Below are 20,383 nucleotides of genomic sequence, written 5' to 3'. Positions count from 1 at the left end.
GAAGGATCAAAGGTAACTCATTTACACCTATTGTTTCTTAGTTCATATATATACAAAAACAAAAAGAATACTTTTCATTTAAGAAACTTTTGGAGAAGTTTTTGGAACAGCTTTAATGAAACAACACTAAACAATATTCTCCAAATAATTCTTTGATTTCAAAAAATAAATGTTTGGTAGAATGTACACTTTTTGATTGACTATAAATTTACTGGAAAACTTAATGCTGCTCATTTTCTCTAGTATATTTAACCTATAGTCACAGACAGGTGATCATATTGGCATATATATTTGTAATCTTCAACTTCAAATAGATATTCTTTGCTAATACATTTCAGTACTAAGGTTGTCTTCCTACCTACCACAATAAATGTATTTTAGACCTTTTACTCCCACCTCAAACTTTGACTACCCTCACACCCTACACTGTCCTCACTTTATTTTTTTATTATATACGTTTCAGGCATATAGCATTATAATTCAACATCCATATACACCAAAAAGTGACCCTCCCCCCCAGAAAGTTTAGTTACCACACATCACCCTACGGTTGGCCACACCTCTAACCCCTTCCCTTCTGGTAACCACTGATCTGTTCTGTGTACTTATGACTTTTGTTTATTTGTTTGGTTTGATTTGGGTTTTAGATTCCATTCCATTTGGTGAAATCATATGGTATTTGTCTAATTCCTCTGATTTATCTCATTTAGCATAATACCCTCAAGATACATCCATGTTGTTGTTGATGAAAACGTTTCATTCTTTTTGTGATGACCTTGAATCCTACCTACTTCACAGAAAATGTAGACATCCTCAGACGTGCACACCCCATTTTTTTCTTTTGTTGCCAACGTTAAAAGCCTATCTGAAGCTTCACTTTTTTCCTTCCTGTTATCATTGAAGAAGTAGCTCCTCTCTTATCAAATATGACTCCCTCCACCCCCACAAGGGTCTGGATCTTATCCCTTCTCATCTTTTCAAGGACTTTGTTCTTCAAGTTTTCCCTTTCTCTCACTTTTGTCTTTGATCTTTACCTTTGCACTGGGTTCTTTCTGTTATCATACATGCCTTCTCTAGTATTTTCCATTAAAACCAACTTAGACTCACATCCCCTTTTGTCTCTGACACCTTCTTGATCAAAAGTTCTCTATACATTTTTCTTCATTTCCTCACATCTCATTGATTCTTTACCTTTACCTTAATGTGTGTTCTCTCTCTTATCTACCAATATTACTCAAGAAAAGTCATAATCTACTAATCATTTTTATCACCTTTCAATCTAGTGGAACACTGACAGTCTCCTTGTAACATTTTCTTGACCTCATTCTGTGGCACCTCAATGTTTTTGTTCTCTTCCTATCTTTGGCATTGCAGCTTCTCAGAATCCTCTTCCTTTACCCAAACTCTGAGTAATATGGCTCCTTGGGATTTAGTCCCCGGCCCTTCATTCTTCTGCATACTCTTTCCTTAGGTGTTTTTATCCATTTTCTTGTTCCAAATGATCTTCCTTTCTTTCCTTCCCCCTTCTTCCACCCTCCTTTTCTTACATCTATCTATCTAGTCTATTGATATGGTCTGAATATTTATATCTGCCCAAAATTCGTATGTTGAAAACCTAATGGTCATTGTGTTGATATTAGGAGGTGGGAGCTCTGGGAGATGCTTAGGTCATGAAGGTAGAGCCTCATGGATGGGATTAGGACTTTTATGAAAGAGACTCCATAGAGCTTCTTAACCCTTTTGTCATGTGAGGATATAATGTAAAGTCTGCAGTCCAGAAAAAATCCCTACCCCGAGCATGCTAGCACCCTGACCTTGAACTTCCAGTTTCCAGAACTGTAAGATATTAATTTCAGTTGTGTATAAGCCACCCAGTCTGTACTATTTTGTTTTGGCAACTTGAATGGATTAAGATATTTATCATCTATCTATTTATCTCCATAGAAAAATGTATTGTTTTGTTTTCTATTGCATATATTATGTGCCACCATAGATATCATTCTAAATCTTGCTTTAGACATCTATTCATGTAGTGTATAGAGATACAACCCATTTTTAATACTAAATGATAGTGTTCATTACCTGAATGCAATCAGAGTTATTTAATCATTTCCACACTGTTGACATTGATATTATTTACATATTTTTGCTTTAACAAATAATGCTGCATCAGATATCCTTATGCTTTCCTTATGCACAGACTTGTCAGGGAGTCCCTAGGGTAGTGAGTTGAATTGGTGGAGGATACAGACATTTTAAATTTTAATAGTTACTGCCCACTCACCCTCCAATGAACTAGAATATACATCCACAAGCAGAATATGAGAATACCTGTTTTTCCATACTCTTGTCAATACTTGATATTAACAAACCTTAAATTTTTGTTTGAATACAGGTTTTAGGGGGATTTTATTTTGGACTAAATATGCATTAGATGGTCAAATGTGTTGCTAAGGTGAACTCCAAGGTTCTGAACTTGGTTGATTGAGTGATGGTGCCATAGACAGAAGTTCCAAATGGTAAATTCCTTACAGAGGTGGGAGCCGAGAGAGGAAAATGGGTTGAAGTCAAAGTGATGGAAGATATCCAAGTGGAAATTTCCAGTAAGCCTTAAGATGACTAAGGGATTCAGAGAATGTAGTCTCTTTCCAAATCTTTTTTTCTTTTTTCCTATATAGAAAGTGTTTACTTTATGTGTTTCCCTGTGGCTCTGTTGATTACATTCTTATGTGTGGTTTGAAGCCAGAGGAACTTCAAACCTGTATTTGTTTTGGGCATGGTTGGAGTAGAGTGCTAATGAGCCCAAGGTCAAGGGTTTGATCCCCAGAAGGGCCAGTTAGTTTCATGGAGAAGAAAACTGTGTTCTGTGGTTCACAGACTTCACCCCTAATCTTGTCTACTTGTCTCTAAACTATGTAGCATTGGTCCCAAGCGGCCCATGAGAAAGTGTGATTGATTGTGTACAATCCATTAAAATACTGAAAGAATGGCTTCAAGTGGGTTTATCTGGGTTGCTTCTTCAAGAAATTTTGTCTGCCTCCCTCTTTCAGCTTGTGGACAGAGAACATATTTTCAGAGACAATGTTATGACCAAAAGCACATGGAACTGTATTGTTTAAGACCACCCACATCTGTTTTTCCACATTTATTTACTTCTCAGGTAAAAGGCAGTGTGATGATCTAAGACTGGGTTGTTCGGTGCAAGTGTCTTCTTGGAAATATTTGAATATTATCAGTCTGACTTTGTGAATCAGCTTACTAATATTGTACAAATAAACCCTGGCGAGCATGAATGTACCCAAAAGACTCTCTTAGCAAACCTTTCACTGACAGATTTTCCTTATCTTATCAGGCTGCTCTAGCTTGCTGCATACTCTTACTGGGAAATAAAAGTCTACTCTCAGAATTCTTGCTAAATAGTCATACACAGTCCTGTGTTTAAACGAGTGACAATGTCCATAGAACAACCTTTGGAAAAACCCACAGGAGGCATCTTCTACGCAAGCACAGAATTGCCAGGATTTGCTGGGATAATATCTGAAGTCTTGTTTGTGGATACTGCATTTTCAAAAATCAATCCTAGACGTTCTCAAATTGCTTTTCCAGTTGAATGATACATCCCTGGGTCCTACAGGAGCAACCCCAAAGAGGATTTGGAATAATATTTTGCACATATTGAAAGATTCAAAGTAAATCCTCACAGCTTAGGAAGGACTTGAAAATAGGTTCACTTTTCTTTCAGGGACTCTGTGTTTGCCACATCAGGGATATTTCTATTTGACATTATGGAAAATTTGAAAGGTCGAGGAGTAAGAGACCAGACCATCAAATGTAATTAAATAGATTGCCAAAAATTACAGTGATGACTTAGAAGAATATGGTGTAGAACAAATATGACTAAAAGTAAGTGGTAGAATAACAAAAGTTATATGCTGATGAATCCAGGAAAAGTGGTTAAAAAATTAGTGGAGTTTGGGTTATACATAATGACACACAAGGGACTTAATTACTGTTTTCTTGAATTGATTATAGTGACACGAGGAATTATTTTGGTACTACTTAGAGATAGCCTGAAAATACCATATAAGTAATTAAAAATCATTATTTGGAAAGTTTGTAGCCCTGATGGCTGGGCTGGGTGAATAAAGAGGATCAGTGACACAGCATGAAAATGCCAGATTTGAGATTTTACATTGCCTTTGTAGTGCAAGGAATTTTAGGTTCAAAGAGTACTGTTCACCTGGTTTTGCTAAGTCAGAGTAAAATTAGGGAAAAAAGTGACACTGATCACTTGGTCACTGTCAGAAAAGTTGAGGTTATGAGCCAGAATGTATACAGAAAAGAATATGACAAGGGACACCTGGGTGGTTCTGTCAGTTAAGTGCCCGACTCTTGATTTCAACACTGATCATGATCTCAGGGTTGTGAGATGAAGCCTCCTTGTGATTCTCTCTCTGCCTCTCTGTTCCTCCCCCTGCTCTCTCTCTCAAAATAAGTAAATAAGTAAATAAATGAACAAATAATAATTAAAAAAGAGTGTGACAAGCCAATGGAGATGTTCTACCTTGGATATCTTAGATCTTTAATTAATTGTCTCATAACTAATAATAACAATGGAAGTAGTGATACTGAAGGTGACTGTACAAATGTTAGGAATCACACCACACAAGAGCTGATAAGCAGACCAATGCAGAACTGCACCAGTGTTTTAATCTAGCCATAAAGAAACTGAAAAGATGGGGCGCCTGGGTGGCTCAGTGGGTTAAGCCACTGCCTTCGGCTCAGGTTATGATCTCAGGGTCCTGGGATCGAGTCCCGCATCGGGCTCTCTGCTCAGCAGGGAGCCTGCTTCCTCCTCTCTCTCTCTGCCTGCCTCTCTGTCTGCTTGTGGTCTCTCTCTGTCAAATAAATAAATAAAATCTTAAAAAAAAAAAGAAACTGAAAAGATGAAAAGAACAAATTAATACAATGTGATGAGTTTCCCTAAAGGTTAATGTATTAAACTTCCCTTTATTCTGAGATTATATCCATGTTATTTAAATAAATTCCCTTGTAATGACATAATGGTCGATGTTTCTCTAAAAGAACTTCTTATTTAGCCAAATATATTTTCCCACTGTAATTCAATTTATAGTTTTATTTTTGGAAATTTCACTATTTTGAGAAATCTAGAAGTTTAGGGACTTGCATGATCATGTTTAATCCTCAAATAATAAGAGGTATATTATATTGTTATTATTATTATCACTTTACAAAAGAGGCAGCAGCCTCACAGAAATTATTTTAATTTTCCAAAGCTTCCAACCAGAAGTGTCAGAACCACAACACAACCCATGTCTGCCTGATTTCAGTGCCCATGCTTCTTACCAGTATGTTATTCCTTTGGGTATTAGTTAGGGTCCAATGAGGGAAACAGAAATCATTCTAGGTATGTAAACAGAGGGTATTTAATACAAGCGATGGAAGAAATGATTAGACAAATTAGAAAGGGGAGTCAACCCAGATATCAATATCAAGAATTCCCCACCATCCCTAGGACTAGAGACCCAGAGAGGAGGTGGTGTTCCCAACTGAGAAAAACTATATGGATAGGTCTAGATTTCCTCCAGGGACAGAGTGCTGATTCTCTAGAGACAGGGTCCATGAGGGAGGAACTGCCATTGTTGCCAAAGATGCTACTTGAAGCAGAGAGAGAAAACGGGGGGCAATACCCTGGCTTCTTCCCTCCCCCTGCTCTGCTTCTTTCCTTAGTGCCTCTTATTATTAGGCAAACCTACTCAGAAACCAGAGAACACAGGGACTAGGAAATGTTCCTTATGAACATAGTCAAAGAAGGGAATGTTGGGAAATGGATATGAGAGCGAACAGATAAATGACCAGTATATTATAGCCTAAATATGTAATAAATTATTTCAGTGTACCTTTTACTATGGCAGTAAGGTCTAGAGATACCAGAAGGGACTTATCAGTATTAACAGTGAGTGTAAGAAAATTTATTTGGCCATAGGAGGGGGATGGGCAGGTTTCCATTTCCAAATGACCTTTAAAGCAGAGAGAGACAAAAGAAAGAGAGAGTTTTGGTCTTAAGGTAACCTTGCCTTTGAGTATTTTAGGTTTTATAAGGGTGGCTAAATTAGAAGTTCTAGGTCATAAGGTGGCAAAGCCCAACTCTATCATTTCTCCCTCTGTCATTATGTCTCCTTTCCTCTTTAGAGGAACAATCACTTTCTCTTTACTCTCTCTCTCCGTCTCTCAGAGATTTGGAGTTGGAAGGACAGTTCCATATTTGTGGAGTAGAATGATGGATTCGGCCATTGCACTTATATAGAGACTAGTCATAAATGGAGACTAGGACCTCCCCCCCACCACTCTCCAATTGCCATTTGGAGAAAGAGATTAGTATTTCCCCTGGAGGAGGCTGGGGCTAAGCTGGAGCCATTGAGCTAAATAAACAAAATAGAATTTGGAAATTATAGGACAGGTATTCCAGTTTTAACTTTCCTGGTAGTAGCCATTAGAAAGAGAAACCTCCTGGGGTGCCTGGGTGGCTCAGTTGGTTAAGTGTCTGACTCTTAGTTTTATCTCATATTGGGATCTCAGTTCATGAGGTTGAGCCCTACCTTGGACTCCATGCTCAATGTGGAGTTTGCTTGAGATTTTCTCTCTCTCCATCTCTGTTTGCACCTCCCCCTGCTCTCTTTTTTTCTCTCTCAAATAAATAAATAAAATCTTGAGAGAGAGAGAGAGAAAGAGAGAGAGAGAGACCTCCTTTATAGGTCACATTTCGTACCTTGCTTGAGATCCAAGGTCAAATTTTACTTCTGATGTACTGTTGCAATTGTCTCAAATCCAATTTACATCTGTTTCTGTTTTTACTGATTGCTTTATTCTTTTTAGAATCATCTCATCCCATCACAGGGTGAAGGAAAGAACATTTAGAAACCAGATGTTATATTAGCCATAACCATTATCCTTTATTGGATCCCAAAGAGATTTAATCTCTATCCATAAACAGGTGAGGAAGATACCAGCTTTCAGCTCAGCTTTACACTTTAAAGATGCCTCACTAAGAAAAGGACAAAGGCTCTGCCATCCACCTGTCATTATGACCCAGGAAGGTTCATAATTGGTATGTATAGACAAGTGGTTCATTTCTATCAAACCCAAGTTCTCCTTTATGTAACAAATATTTTATGATATATCCTCTGGTGTCCCGAAGAGAAATTTATAGATAATGCTGACATATACAATTTCAATAAAAATCAAAATGATGCCTGAACTATAATATAAAAGAGAACTAAAATGAAAACAGTTTATAATAAGAAAACATGCATTATAAGATAAAAAGGCTCAGACACAACTCTATTAGAACATGTAATGAAGTGGTCAGATGTTTACACTTAGGTGGAGATTCATGAATGTGACAGTTGCAAGTAGACTGATCTGCTCAGAGAATGGAGAGATTTAAACAGCACAATTAGCATTGTCATCAATGATGTTTTTTCTAAAATTGTGGACAATACTTGGCAAAGTTCCAAGTGAAAAAAAGTACCACCTTCTTCTTAATTTACATGGTAATTGCATTCCTGAAAAATTCCGTTTATATTAAAATCACGCAGAAATACTTTGAGTTTGTAAGTAAATTAGAGTTATAACCTAAGCCTAGGCTATAAATAAGTCGATGACAAATAAGTTTGTTGTATAATAAGTTTGTTGTATAAATAAGTTTGTTGACAAATAAGTTTGTTATCTACATGAGATTTCTGAAACCCTAAACCCTGCCCAATTAAATGCCAATAATGCCTTCCTCAGTTACCATGAATGACAACCCCAAATGTCCCTACACATTTCCAAAATGCCAAGTAGGGCTAGCCTTATACCCTTTGGAACTCCTGGAAGTGGGGTAACTAAGCCCTTTTGAAGGGCAGAGATATAAGAACATGGGTCTCATGAAACTGACTCTCCAAATTTACATTTTTAATCTGTGGAAGCCCTGATTCAACCATGTTCCTTCAGACCACACTGGCTTTGACACACAGGCAAGAGTGACAACACTTGGCAAGCTTCTTCATCATCAGCTTCTAGTTTTACTTATGTAGAAATGGTTTATTTTTGGACTGTAAAGACAAAAATCATACCTCCTCACTGAGGAATCCTGAGATTGTTTTAACGTCTGATATTACATACACCATGTGAAGGAATGCCAAGAACTGACATTGCAGTGTGAAGGAGCTGAGAAATGGCAGCAGGTAAGGTTGAAAGCCCAGTTAGATACATGGGTTATTGAGCAAAAATGCTTATTGATCTTGATAATGTAATATTCATAAATAGTTTATCACTCAAAGGTGCAATTACCTGTATTTCTGCCTGTACCATGTATAAACACATTTTAATAGGAATGTATCTGTCTCTTTCTGGAACTGTCCTTGTGTCTGGATTGGGGCATGAAAGGCAAAGTAGTAAAAACACAGGTTTGATGTCCTTAAACCCAGATTCAAGCCCATCCTGCCTTTCTGTGACCTTTAGCAAATTACATAATGTCTTTGAATCTCCCATTTCCTCACCTGTAAAATAGGGTTCATAATAGTGCCTGACTCAGATAATTTTTATAAAGACCAGTAAGATAATAGAGGTAAACCACTTGGCATAGTGACTAACCCCTAGTAAGTACTCAGCAAATATGGATACTATTTTTATTTGTTTTGTTTTCCATGGGAAGGGGCAGAGGGAGAAGGAGAGAGGATCTTAAGCAGGCTCCATGTTCAGCATGAAGCCTGACATGGGCTCAGTCTCACAACCTGAGATCATGACCTGAGTCAAAATCAAGAATCACATGTATAACCAACTGAGCCATCTAGTCACCCCAAATTGAATATTATTAATCAGCTGTATTAACCGTTATTGTTGGGGTGGTGATAATTACCACTCATATAGACCTTATAGGAAGGAAAAAATATCATTTTTTAAAAGAGGCTACAGTTCGACTTGGATGAAAGAAGGAAGACAGAATTCCTCTTAGGGACAGAATTGCTTTTCTCTTTAGGAAAAATAATCTTCGGGGCATATTCAGTAATAAAAAGTGAGTAATAAAATTGTCACTTCCGTCATGGGTAAATCTGGGTTGGTCAAGATTGCTCTGCAGGAGAACAAAAGAGATTTCCTTGCATGTCCTTATTTATTTTTAGGAAGGGGGAGGGATAGAGGGACAGGGAGAGAGAGAATCTTAAGCAGGCTCCACGTCCAGTGAAGAGCCCCACCGAGCGCTTGATTTCAAAACCCTGAGATCATGCCCTGAGTTGAAACCAAGAGTCAGATGCTTAACTGCCTGAGCCACCCAAGTCACCTAACCCCCATTACTCCCTGCAAGTTCTTTTTAAGGGAGAGGATGGAGAGTTGGATAGGAAGTAATTCCAGGAACAGTTTGCTGAGGGGAGGAAGGAGGCTTACTAAAATGACAAGAGGCACATGAGCAGCCAAAATTCCTCAATGAATTTTAGTTAATAGTGATGTTTGACATTAGCAGCCAATTTTTGTCACGTGCTTAATTGCCTCCCACTTCATCATTCCCAAAACCTTAAGTGAAAGACTGCACCCAATTTAGCCTAGTGTGGCCAAAGGGAGAAAAGTATTGTCTAGGGAGAGAAGCAATGCAGTTAGAAGCTCATGGCCATAGGCAGCAAGATGTTGAGCAGAAATAGGACAAGGAGGTCTAGAGGATAGGGTTAAGGAGAGCTGCGGTAACTCTGAGGGAGTTACGGGAGTCCTGGTGAGATGCACATGGGAAAATAATGAACTGGTATTGCTAGTCATTCCTTAAAATCAAGTACAAGTCTCCTGAGCCTTTTTTACATTCAGGTAAGTTTTCAAATACTTCATGGAAGTTTTAAGAAAAGGAAAATAGGACAAAATACTTTCAAACAAGAAAGTGCTTCTTCCACCCTGTGCTTCTACAAATGCTGTTGTGCGTTTGATATTCAGCAAAGATTTAGCGAGATTTATTGAAATAAAAACTCAGGGCTAAGAGACCACATTCTTATGGAATCTCACAATATGGGTGAATATTGAATGCTACTTGTGTATTATGTGCCCTGTTTGATAGAAAATCTTTTCCCAGACCCTTTGTGTCATGGATTATAACTCACTGTTGGGTTACAGTGAGTGGGATCAGTTAATTACACCTGCTTTATTGTTAATACATATATCGTACAATTCATACATCTCTTACATAGTTTGTACAAGCTCTTTGAAACATTTATTTTTAAATATAATCTGTAAATTCTATAAGATATCTCCATTCTGGTGTATGATTAGTTTTATTTTTCTGGGTAAGTTTTCTTGTTTATTTGTTGCAGTGACCTCAATTAATAAAAATGCTACATAACAACAGAATTCTTAAGGAATGACACATTACACCAACATTGTCCAAAAGAACTAGTTAATCAAACATGATTAATTTTAATGTAATTACTAAAGAAAGATATATCATTTTATTATGACGCTCTAGCCATACATTTTTCCAAATACGCTTACTTAACAGTAAATGTAAGATAATGATTCAGTTAGTTACAGTTTTAGAAGTCATTAGGATTGATATTCCTCTGCCATAAATGAATAATGATTTCAAATACAGAATTAATTTAATAAAAAATATGCTTTTGAACTAAGACAGATAACGAATGACCAATCATTATTTTCTGGTTTCAAAGTAGCAGGGAAAGATTCAGTGTCTGTAAGTATTTATCACACTTGGCCTTTAAGTGTGATAAAACCATATGAAGCAAAACACATGTTGCAATCCCAGTTCTCATTGTTCATTAACTCTTAGTAACAGGAGATCTAACATGGTGTTTGGGGCCTTTATGTAAACTGAATACAAGCTGCATGGTGTTTGAAAGTTTTTAATTTTTTGAATAGACATTTTAATGATACACAGACACAGATAAGAGATGTGAGTAGACAGTTCAAGGTTTCAGAGTCCCTCCTGCAGTGTGTTTAGCAGCAGGTACAAGATAAATATCCAAACAAAATCAGATTAAGGGATTAACAGAAGTGCTTTTGCTCTGGGTAGGTAAATGGGGCCAGTGGGTGACTTGGAAGGGATTTTTGAGTTTTTTTATTTTTCCTATTTTTACATCAGTCCATTTTGGCCAAAAGAAAATGAATAATATTTACCTTTAGGATGCAGTAGGCCTGGGCAATTAAATAAAAGGCAGATTCTAAGGCTTGCAAAAGGTCATTCTGAAGGTTCAGGTGATTCAATAGGGATTAAGTATGGGAAACTTTCTCCATCTAAACTCCCATTTCAACTGGGCAATAACATTTGGACTTTTGTGATCCTCTTTTAAAGTTAACAATTTTTTTTTTTCTTCAGACCCTACCAATGACAGCTGAAGAATGGGGAGAAAGAGGGACCATGTTTAAGATCAATGTGTCATCATAAATTAGGAGGGAACATGTGAAATATATATATTTTAAAGAGATCCCTTTAATTCCAGGGTTTAAGTTTGGTCACCCTTCCTTAAAATTTTGAGGCAAATACTAAATGAATAAGCACTTGGAGGAATAGAGACAGTTTCAAAAACTCCCTGGGCTTCTGTCTTATATATGAGAGGGTTCCCCAAAAAAGTGTTGCTCTAGATAGGACTTGGTTATTTCAATTGGTATCTTTATCCTGTACCATATGCATTTTAAAGTTTTAGACAGTCCTCTCATCCCCCGCTTTTTTTTAAATAGAAATCACATAAATATCTATGTATCAGTTTCTAACACCTAATAGGAAAGTCTTTTAGAATATTAAAATAGCAATAAGCAAATATGTACTATAGGATTAAACACTAGCATTGAAACAAACCAAAAACAAAGAATCAAGAAAATTTTCCTCTTGTTTTTAGCTCCCTCATATTCTGAACTTCATGATCATTGCAAGAGAGGGGCATAAAGAACCACAATTCTTCTATTAAAAATTTTTAAAATGAATGATACCATAATGATGGATAAATCAGATTCATCTTTTGAAAACATTGATGGGAAAGCCCAGGTGATTCGAATGAGATTGCTCTTTTTTATGAAGAGAGCCAAACATGATTTGTCTCTAATAAATTAGTACACTCTTTAAAGATTAAAAATAGGAAAAACATTTTAAATAGTCTGATTATAGCTTCAACAAGTCAAACATACACTTCTATCTAGCCTATAGTTTTAAAGAGTCTATGTGGGTTTAACTTATCATCCCTCGTTCCAATATAAAAAAGGAAGAAAGAACCAAGTCATTTTTGAACATTAAGATATTCATAAAGACTGTATAAAGTAAAAAACAGAAAAAAAAAACCCAAAACAAAAATAAGAACAAAAAATCTTCACAGATTGTTAGCCATCTCTTTCAACGATTTCTCATAAATTCTTCTCTTTCCTTATCAGTAGATAACCCCCATCTCATAAGGAAATACTTTCCAACACTTCCCAATGAGATCAGTGATTGCTTTTTATGAGAGCTACTGCTCTGAGATGTTTAGTTGAAGGGAGAGTATTGTCTATAAACCAGTAAATGCCAAAGAATGACTTAAGGGGGATGTGGCAGAAGCTATTTTTAGCAGATTTAATCTATGCATTGTTTCTCTTTGTTTTTATTTTCTCCATTGCTGAATTATCTGTTTTAGAGCAGAGAGCACAAAAATCAATAAGTAACTTTATCATGTTTTGTTCTGCCGTTTGCCTATAAGGTCCTTTCTTTTTTCCCCTATGTATACTCCATGCTCTTGATTGAGGTGTTCAGATTGGATAACATATTGCTAATTTTGCTGAGTTTGAGAGCCAGCAGAATAACAGAGCCTTCTGACTTTACAAAAATTCCATTTTCTGTCCCTACACCCCCAAACTCACAATTTGGTGAACAGTACTCTACTTGTGAGTGATAAAAAGTTGAAAGGTGGTGGTAACTAGACCTCATGCTATTTTATTAAGCCATCTATCTATAGAATTGTTGTTTTCATACTTTAAAAAAATATGTCTATGCTTTCTTTTTTTCTTTTATTTTCTTTTTTTTCTTTTTTTTTTCTTTTTTTTTTAGTCAAGTACTTTCTTAAAGAAACAATAGCACCACAGTGGCATAGCTGGCCAAACAATAAATGGGAAAGCAAGATGTGCTACATCTTTCATTTAAGAAGTCTTCCAAGTGCATAAACTAGTAACAGAAACCCTGGAGCCACAGTGCATGAGATGGTTTCATCTACACAAACATTGACATTCCAAGAAGGGGATGGATTCCCAAGGGAGGCCAGGCTTTTTTTTTTTTTTTTTCCTAGTAAGTTTCTTCAGGGAAGTGATTTCTTCTTGCTCTCTTAAATTGAATGTGTGTGTGCACGTGCTTGTGCATGTGGTGGTTGTGTGTGGGGATGTTGCAAGTTTTTATTTCTAGAAGAATGGATTCTGATGGAAGGATACATTTACTTTTTCAGTGGAGCCTCCTCACCTTAAAATGTTCAAAAGATACTGTGATGTTATTTGGGGAACTGGGAACCAAAATTTGATCTAGGCATTCAGTTTTGTCAGTTAAATTAGAACTAAGCCTGTAAGCTGAAAGCTCATTCTCACTGATATTTACAGCTTTTTCATAAAGCTTTTGAAATTGCCTCATTTGAAAAATCCAAAGCAAAGGTTATAAAAGTTTTGAGATATGAAATTTTAGGTGCTCCTTTCTATCGGTCCCGGGTCATTCCACTGTAGTGTGTAGATCAACTGACTTCTGAAGTTTTACATTGATCTGTCTTCTAGTTTTAGTGCATTTAAAAATTAGATAGTGAGTTAGTATAATTAGTTAATTTTTATTCATTGATTTATAATACAGTTGGAGAGGATTATGTGTCAGAAAAAATTAAAAATAATATAGTTTTATATATTTAAGCTTTCCTCACTAGGATAATTTTGGCTGTGAATAGAATTATTAAATGAATCAAATAAGTCATAGATATTCTTAGAATTACTATATCCAGCTGTGTCTGGAAACCCATAGGTCTGCAGAGGATTGCATGTAAAGTGTTGCTGGGAGACAGTATACACGAAGAACAAGAAATAAAAAGCAGAATGACTGTCATTTTGGAAAGGGAGGTCCTGCGTCTAAATCCACAGAACACAACGGTCTGAAAACAGATAAAGGGCAAAATGACTTCCTGTTTCTTTTACATTTGTGCGTAGTGATTACATTGCTCAGCGTGCCAGAGGTGCTCAATTCAAGTAATGCTGAGGATCTGAGGGTTTAAGCACTTACTGGCTGAGCAGGGGGACCCACAACATCGGGTTTCTTTTTGCATATGCTTGAAGATCCAGGAAGTCTTGGACTTTTTCTGGTTTCTGAACCTTGAGGTGAACCAGTGGGATGAAAACTAAAGATGTTATTTTTGTTTTCCGTGCACAATTTCCAAGAATAAAGAAATACAATTTGCATGAAGTAATCAGGCCTGGTTGCTTTTCACTAAAATGTTTGAAGGCAGATAAAAAGACGTGAATGATGGATGATTCATTGTTGTAATAAGAAAATCTTAGTATGTAGATGGGAAACATTTTCTAGGTCACCATGGGCCTGTCCTCACTGTTGGATTTTCCTGATATCAATTTTCAGTTAAATGGATAAGATGCATCTGCAGAGGGCCAGGGGTCACTCTGGTAAGCAGACATAAGGGAAAATTTCTAGTTCTAAAGGAAAGTTTTGCCTCTCAGTTAGCAACTCTTAGAGTCAAATATATTTTAACAAAAATTAAAAAAAATGTATATGTAAATATAGCTAAGGGTGAGAGCAAAACTCATTAAAGAAAGTGATTTTGTGATTATTTAGAATTAGATATTATTTCAATATTTGAAATCTTGGGCCATTTTTTTTAGATTGCCCAAAGAGAATTTGGGAAAGAGAAAGAGAACTATATTGTTCAAAATGAATAAAGTATCATTTATAATATTACAAGAAGTATTACTAGGTTACTAGTAACTGCCTGGAAGGGTCAGTGAGTGCTAACAGATGGCACAGTCACTCTTTCATTGGTGGAAATCTTTTTTTTTTTTTTTCCTTTTTCTTCTTTTCATTTTTCTCTTTGCACTTTGTATTCACAAATCCAAGTGCAGAATTCAGAGCAAATTGTAAATCAGATATTTCTTACTCATTTTGAAAGGGTTTTGAAAGAGATGGAGCTGGCAGCTTTTAACTAGGATAGTTGAATAGTTAGTAGGATAGCTACATTGACAAGAATTAGCATGTCAGGAACATTTGGCTGATCAGTTTCCTAGCTATGCCATGAATGGGTTGTTTCTATAATTCTTTGCAACCCAGAAACTGAAGGGCTCTGCCCTTGTGCCCTTCTAGCAATCCAGGATAAAATCTGGAGCTTTATCTTTGTAATCTTCATACCACCCCTGTGAGGTAGGTAGATGGCGTTTTGCCCCCATTTTGTAGATGAGGAAACTGAGGCACAGAGAGGTGAAGTGACTTGCCCAAAGTCACACAGTGGTGAGTCTGTGACAGAGTCAGCAGATGTTTGTTCCTTCAGTGAGAAATAAAAGCCAGAACTATTAAATTCCTAGCCTTCTGCTTCTTCCACTCCTCTCTGGACTCCCCAATCAAATTTGCATTAGCAGACTTTGTGTCTTAAGTTTTTTCTTGGAAGGCATCATTGGGGGAACTTTGCCTTCTTTCCCAAATGGATGGATTTTTAGGACCCTTCCCCTTTGTGTCATCTTCGGCTCCAGGCTTCTTTTGTTTTGCTTTCACCTTTTACCGTTTTGGCCAGACTCTTTCGTATAACAAACTACAAAATAGCACCATTGTACTAAAAAACAGAGTTTTACATACTGTTTGTGATATATCCTGTATTCTTGATATGCTAAATTTACATAGTGCTCTATATGGAAAAAATAAGAGAAAAGTTACTAATCACGTTGCACACTAACTCATCATTTGAAAGAACTGTTGAGAGTTTGAGACTTTCTATGCTTAAAACATATGCCTAAAAATGATTGGCCTCAAAATTGCAACTACTTGCATTTTTTTTTTTTAGCAAGATGTGGAAAAATAAAGCTTTGTGTCTAAAATAAATGCATCCAACTTATATTTGGCACAGATGCCACAGATGGAATTTTTTGGGTTAAAATCTTTTGGGTGTGCTACTTGACAGCTTGTGTTGCTCTTGAGGAGGCCAAATTTGGCAAATATAAAGATGATGAAGTGGAGGGTAGAGATAAACAAACAAGATTACCAGACACTGTAAAACAAATGGCCTGTGTTGCGTAGTAAGAAGTGCAAATTAAAAAAAAAAAAAGAAAAAGAAAAGAATAAACCACTTAGACAAGACTGCTGAATGAATGGCTCCAGCAGCCAAGACTCAGAAACAAATTTAGTGCAACTGGATCTATACAACGCCCATGCATTTGTGGCTCTTGAGAGGCAGGGACTAATATATTTATATATATATTTTTCTCTATAGAACATTATTGATAAAGGATCAACAGCAATCTACCAACTCCAGGACCATTGCTGCAAGGTGCAAAGCTTTTAACAATCACTCCTAAAGACAATGCTGGAATGTTTACTTGCGTATTTCATTGGGGGGGAATGCCCATCTTTTGAAATGTTATCAAACTTATTTTTTTGGTAGGTCTTCTGGTGTTTATCAGGTAACTCCTACAGAGCAAATGATCCTGCCGGTGGCATGTCATTCTTCACAAAACAGGAAGGTCTTCCTACATTCTGTAGTTCTTGTTTCCTGCACTCCCTCTGCTTGCGTTCTTCAAATGTACTTCCTAAAAATAAGGGAGAAAAAGTGACATTAACTGGTTGAAGTTTCATGTGCCCTCCCCATCCATTTCTAACACTGGGTCTCAACCTTTCATAGTTGATGCCTCATCAGTCAATCTCACAGAGAGCTTGGGCCAGTTTTGTTTGTTTGTTTGTTTTTTCTAAGAAAGACATATGTAAATAGGCCTTTAGCTTTCAGTTTAGTGAAAGTTAGGCTACTTTTATGTGCCCTGGTTTGTCATGGGGACTAGAGATTGCCTTATAATCACACAGAAGTGTGTTTTTATTCACCCGCTGCTATCACAGATTTGTTGACCAGAAGGAGACTCTGAAAAATCCAGAATTCTGGCCTGTGGCATCTTTTCCTACTAAGAGGGGAAAAAAAAAACCAAAACCCACAACACATTCTGGGATCATCCTCTGTTGTTTTAGTGCATTTTGGGGGGCTTAATTTTTGTAAAAAGGAGACATTTTTCATTTTTTTCTTTTCTTCCTATGGAGAGAGGGAGAGTTTTAGAAGTAAAAGATTGGGATGTTTTATAATTGACTTAGAATCTGTAAATCACATATACTGAGCTGGGTTCAAATTCTGACTCATTCAGTTTTAGTTACGTGAACTTGTGCAAATGGCAATCTCTTGTGTCTCAATTTCATCTATTAACTAGCATAATAATAGTTCCTACCTTATAGGATTAAGAATTAAAGAATTAGTACACCAAAAGATTTATAATGGGTTTGGCACATGGTAAGCACTACATAAGTATTAACAATTTATTTTTATTATTATTAATATTATTAAGTCATTATTATTATTATTTCATCTTCATTAGAAACCATTCCTGGACTAGAAACTCTAGGTTCCTTGTTTTGGTGCTACCATTCATTTATCTGCAAGCAATGCTGTTACCATCCAAGGAATATTGAGTTTTGCTTAGAATAGAAGCCCTATATATTAGAGACCCATCTCTATCTCTTCACTATTTACATCCCTGTGTCTAAAACAAAGCCTGGAATATTGCAGTTGCTCAATAAATAGCTATAGAATGAATCAAATGACTATAATGAATATCTAATAATGTCCTTATACTTTTCCTATAGTTTTTATTTTATACTTGAATATATTTAAATAGAAAAGTATATTTATACAAATAAGAAGATGTGGGTTAAATACAGGAGGAAATGGTATCTGTATGCATGAACATAAGGTGCCTTTTCTCTTGGTTTTACCTCTAGCCAGGAGGCCCTTAGTGGAGGACACAATGAATCATTATTGGTACAGAATGAAGTTCAAGAATCCCCAATATTGCTTTCTCCCAGAACATGTTTTCATCATGACCAAAACCAAGAGTTTTCACTATGGTGTCTGTAATCTCCAAATTATTCCTTCTGGCTGAGGTAATGACCTCTCAACCCAATCATTCTTAGGAACTTATAGGTCATTGTAAGGGACTTTGGAAAATGTTCAGACCTGAGCCTGCAGGGTGTGAGAAGCTGGGACAGAATCAACTATGGTCCCTGGAAATAATACCTACTGGCGGAGGCCCATTGGGATTTGGTAATATTTCTTACATGTATTTTTCAGCTCTGCATGGAATGTTGGAGTTATCATCAAGTTCTTCAAATAAGCTAGTTAGCATTTTATAAGTTGATGGTCAATATCCTGTACTGACTAAATAGAAAGAAGATAGTGTTGCTGTGTAAATATGTTTATTAAAGTAACTAACTCAGTGGCCATTGAAAACTTGTGGGAAGAAGTTTGGCATTTGTATAGGATAGCTTGAAATGCATCTGTTTAAAATACTGGCACTTTTCCTCCCAGATATCATACAATTTTACCAAGTCCACTTAACATGCATTTGTAACTATATAAAGCATTCCTGTTAAGCTACTGGTAAATTTACATTCCTAATCTTACATGTTATTCTGCATTCTTAAAGGAGTTCTCCTGAAAAATGGAAGAAAAAAAAAATGGAGCTACAGATTTGGATCACTGTTGTCTCAAACTCCTTGAAACTTTTCTGTTTAGTATGCAATGGACCCTGCAGATGGTATTTGGCTCATCAAAACCCCCACATGGTCATTATTATGGATACCACCTCTCTACAAAACTACTAATCAAATTAAATAACAGATCTAAAAATATGCAAATTTGATTTTGCTCTGTTTTCTTTCACATCCATACCAGCTTAGAAAAAGAAGTTTTTAAGTATCTGGATAATGAGCACACTAAGAGAAATGCTCAAGAATGAAATAGTAACAAATTAAAAAATGATTAATCTTTAATCTCCAGTCTAAATATATAAACATCGAAACTAAACTGTTTAGTCTCCAGTTTAAACATCCAGAGATGTTTAAACCCCAGATTTACAGAAGAAAAAGTTCAGGTATCTTCTTTATTTCCGTCCCTCTTCAAGTTCATGAGGGCTGTAGCAAAAAGAATTGATGTTAGATTGGTCAACCATAAGGATCTTATCCTTTCCCCCAACAGATTCTTCTTTTCTCTCAAAGCAGAGGTGAAGTGTCAGTCTGAGCACAGGGATCCTCTGGCGTATTTCTTCTGAGTCTATTTCGGCCTTGCAGCAAAGCCATGGGCAGAAACTCACTTGAGTGGAGCAGACACTGCTCCAAGTAGCATGGTTCCCATGCACACACGCATAAGGTGGAGGCTGTTCAAACCCAGCTGGGATGTTGTCTGGTTTGCATTTGGCTCCCTTCCCAGGCTCTCACATGTGACTTCTTTGTTGCAGACAATGACAGTGACAAAACAAAAGCACTCAGAGATTTGGTCCCAGTCGCATCTGTTGCTTTGCTCATTGTCTTAATTTAATTACGCTGGCCACCCTTGACAATGGGCAGCAAGTGGAGGCATGTTAGAAGTAGCCTGAGCTGGCACCCACCTTCAATGCACTTCTTGAGGGTTATGAAACTGTCCCACATTCAGCCAAGCAAAAACTTTTCACTTCAACAGCTTGTCCAAGACAAACAAACCAGCTGAAACTGTTTCTAGTATGCAACTAGGCAGATTTTTGAAAGGAAAACAGTAGTGAGTAAATACTGTTTCCTATTGACACCAGGGAAGGTAAGATTATTTTTAAAAAAATGTTGGTCCTCTAGCTCACTCAGGTTGATTGAGAAAATTTATCACCCTGAAGGAAACGTTAACCAACTCATCAGGGAAAAAGTTTTGGAACATCTTAATTTGTGATATACATTATAATACATTGTGTACCATACTCAGATATTTAGGAAGCTGGAAAATGCCCTGAGATATTACATGACATTCACATTCTCCTATTGTCTTTTGGCTCTTATCTTAGCTCCTGGTTTTACAAAGGAAAGCAATCCACAAACTTTTTGATTAAAAAGATCACTGAGAGCTAATAACGATGACAGTAACACAATAACTTGATTAACATTTGCAGACACCCTGTAGTTTATACGGTAATCACCAGTAACATGATATTGGCATCAGTCTTATTTATAACTTAAGGCATGCTAAGATTTGGTGACTTGCTTGAGGTCACATAAGAACAAACTGATAGACCTAGGACTAATAATTAGACAACTTATTATTTTAATAAGATAGTTCTATCTCTCAGGGCTGAG

At 36.6% G+C, this 20,383-nt stretch overlaps 1 protein-coding gene and 1 long non-coding RNA gene across 7 annotated transcripts in view; one reads left to right on the top strand and one right to left on the bottom strand.

Moving 5' to 3' along the window:
- LOC132019317 (uncharacterized) overlaps nt 1-20,383 on the top strand; it is a 51,859-nt gene that overhangs the window by 29,964 nt on the left and 1,512 nt on the right. The window lies entirely within an intron of this gene.
- IGF1 (insulin like growth factor 1) overlaps nt 10,165-20,383 on the bottom strand; it is a 78,479-nt gene continuing 68,260 nt past the window's right edge. For 3 of the 6 annotated variants that reach the window (XM_059402226.1, XM_059402225.1, XM_059402228.1), the window contains exon 5: nt 10,165-16,782. In XM_059402226.1, coding sequence (XP_059258209.1) covers nt 16,723-16,782 — 60 coding nt within the window. In that variant the 3' untranslated portion in view covers nt 10,165-16,722. The remainder of the gene's footprint in view (nt 16,783-20,383) is intronic. The other 3 variants (XM_059402231.1, XM_059402229.1, XM_059402232.1) reach the window with 1 other exon arrangement.

This window comes from Mustela nigripes, chromosome 6 (assembly GCF_022355385.1).
Source record: "Mustela nigripes isolate SB6536 chromosome 6, MUSNIG.SB6536, whole genome shotgun sequence".
NCBI classification, from domain to species: domain Eukaryota; kingdom Metazoa; phylum Chordata; class Mammalia; order Carnivora; family Mustelidae; genus Mustela; species Mustela nigripes.
Note: the sequence above shows the minus strand (reverse complement) of the source record. Positions and strands in the feature narration are given on the sequence as shown.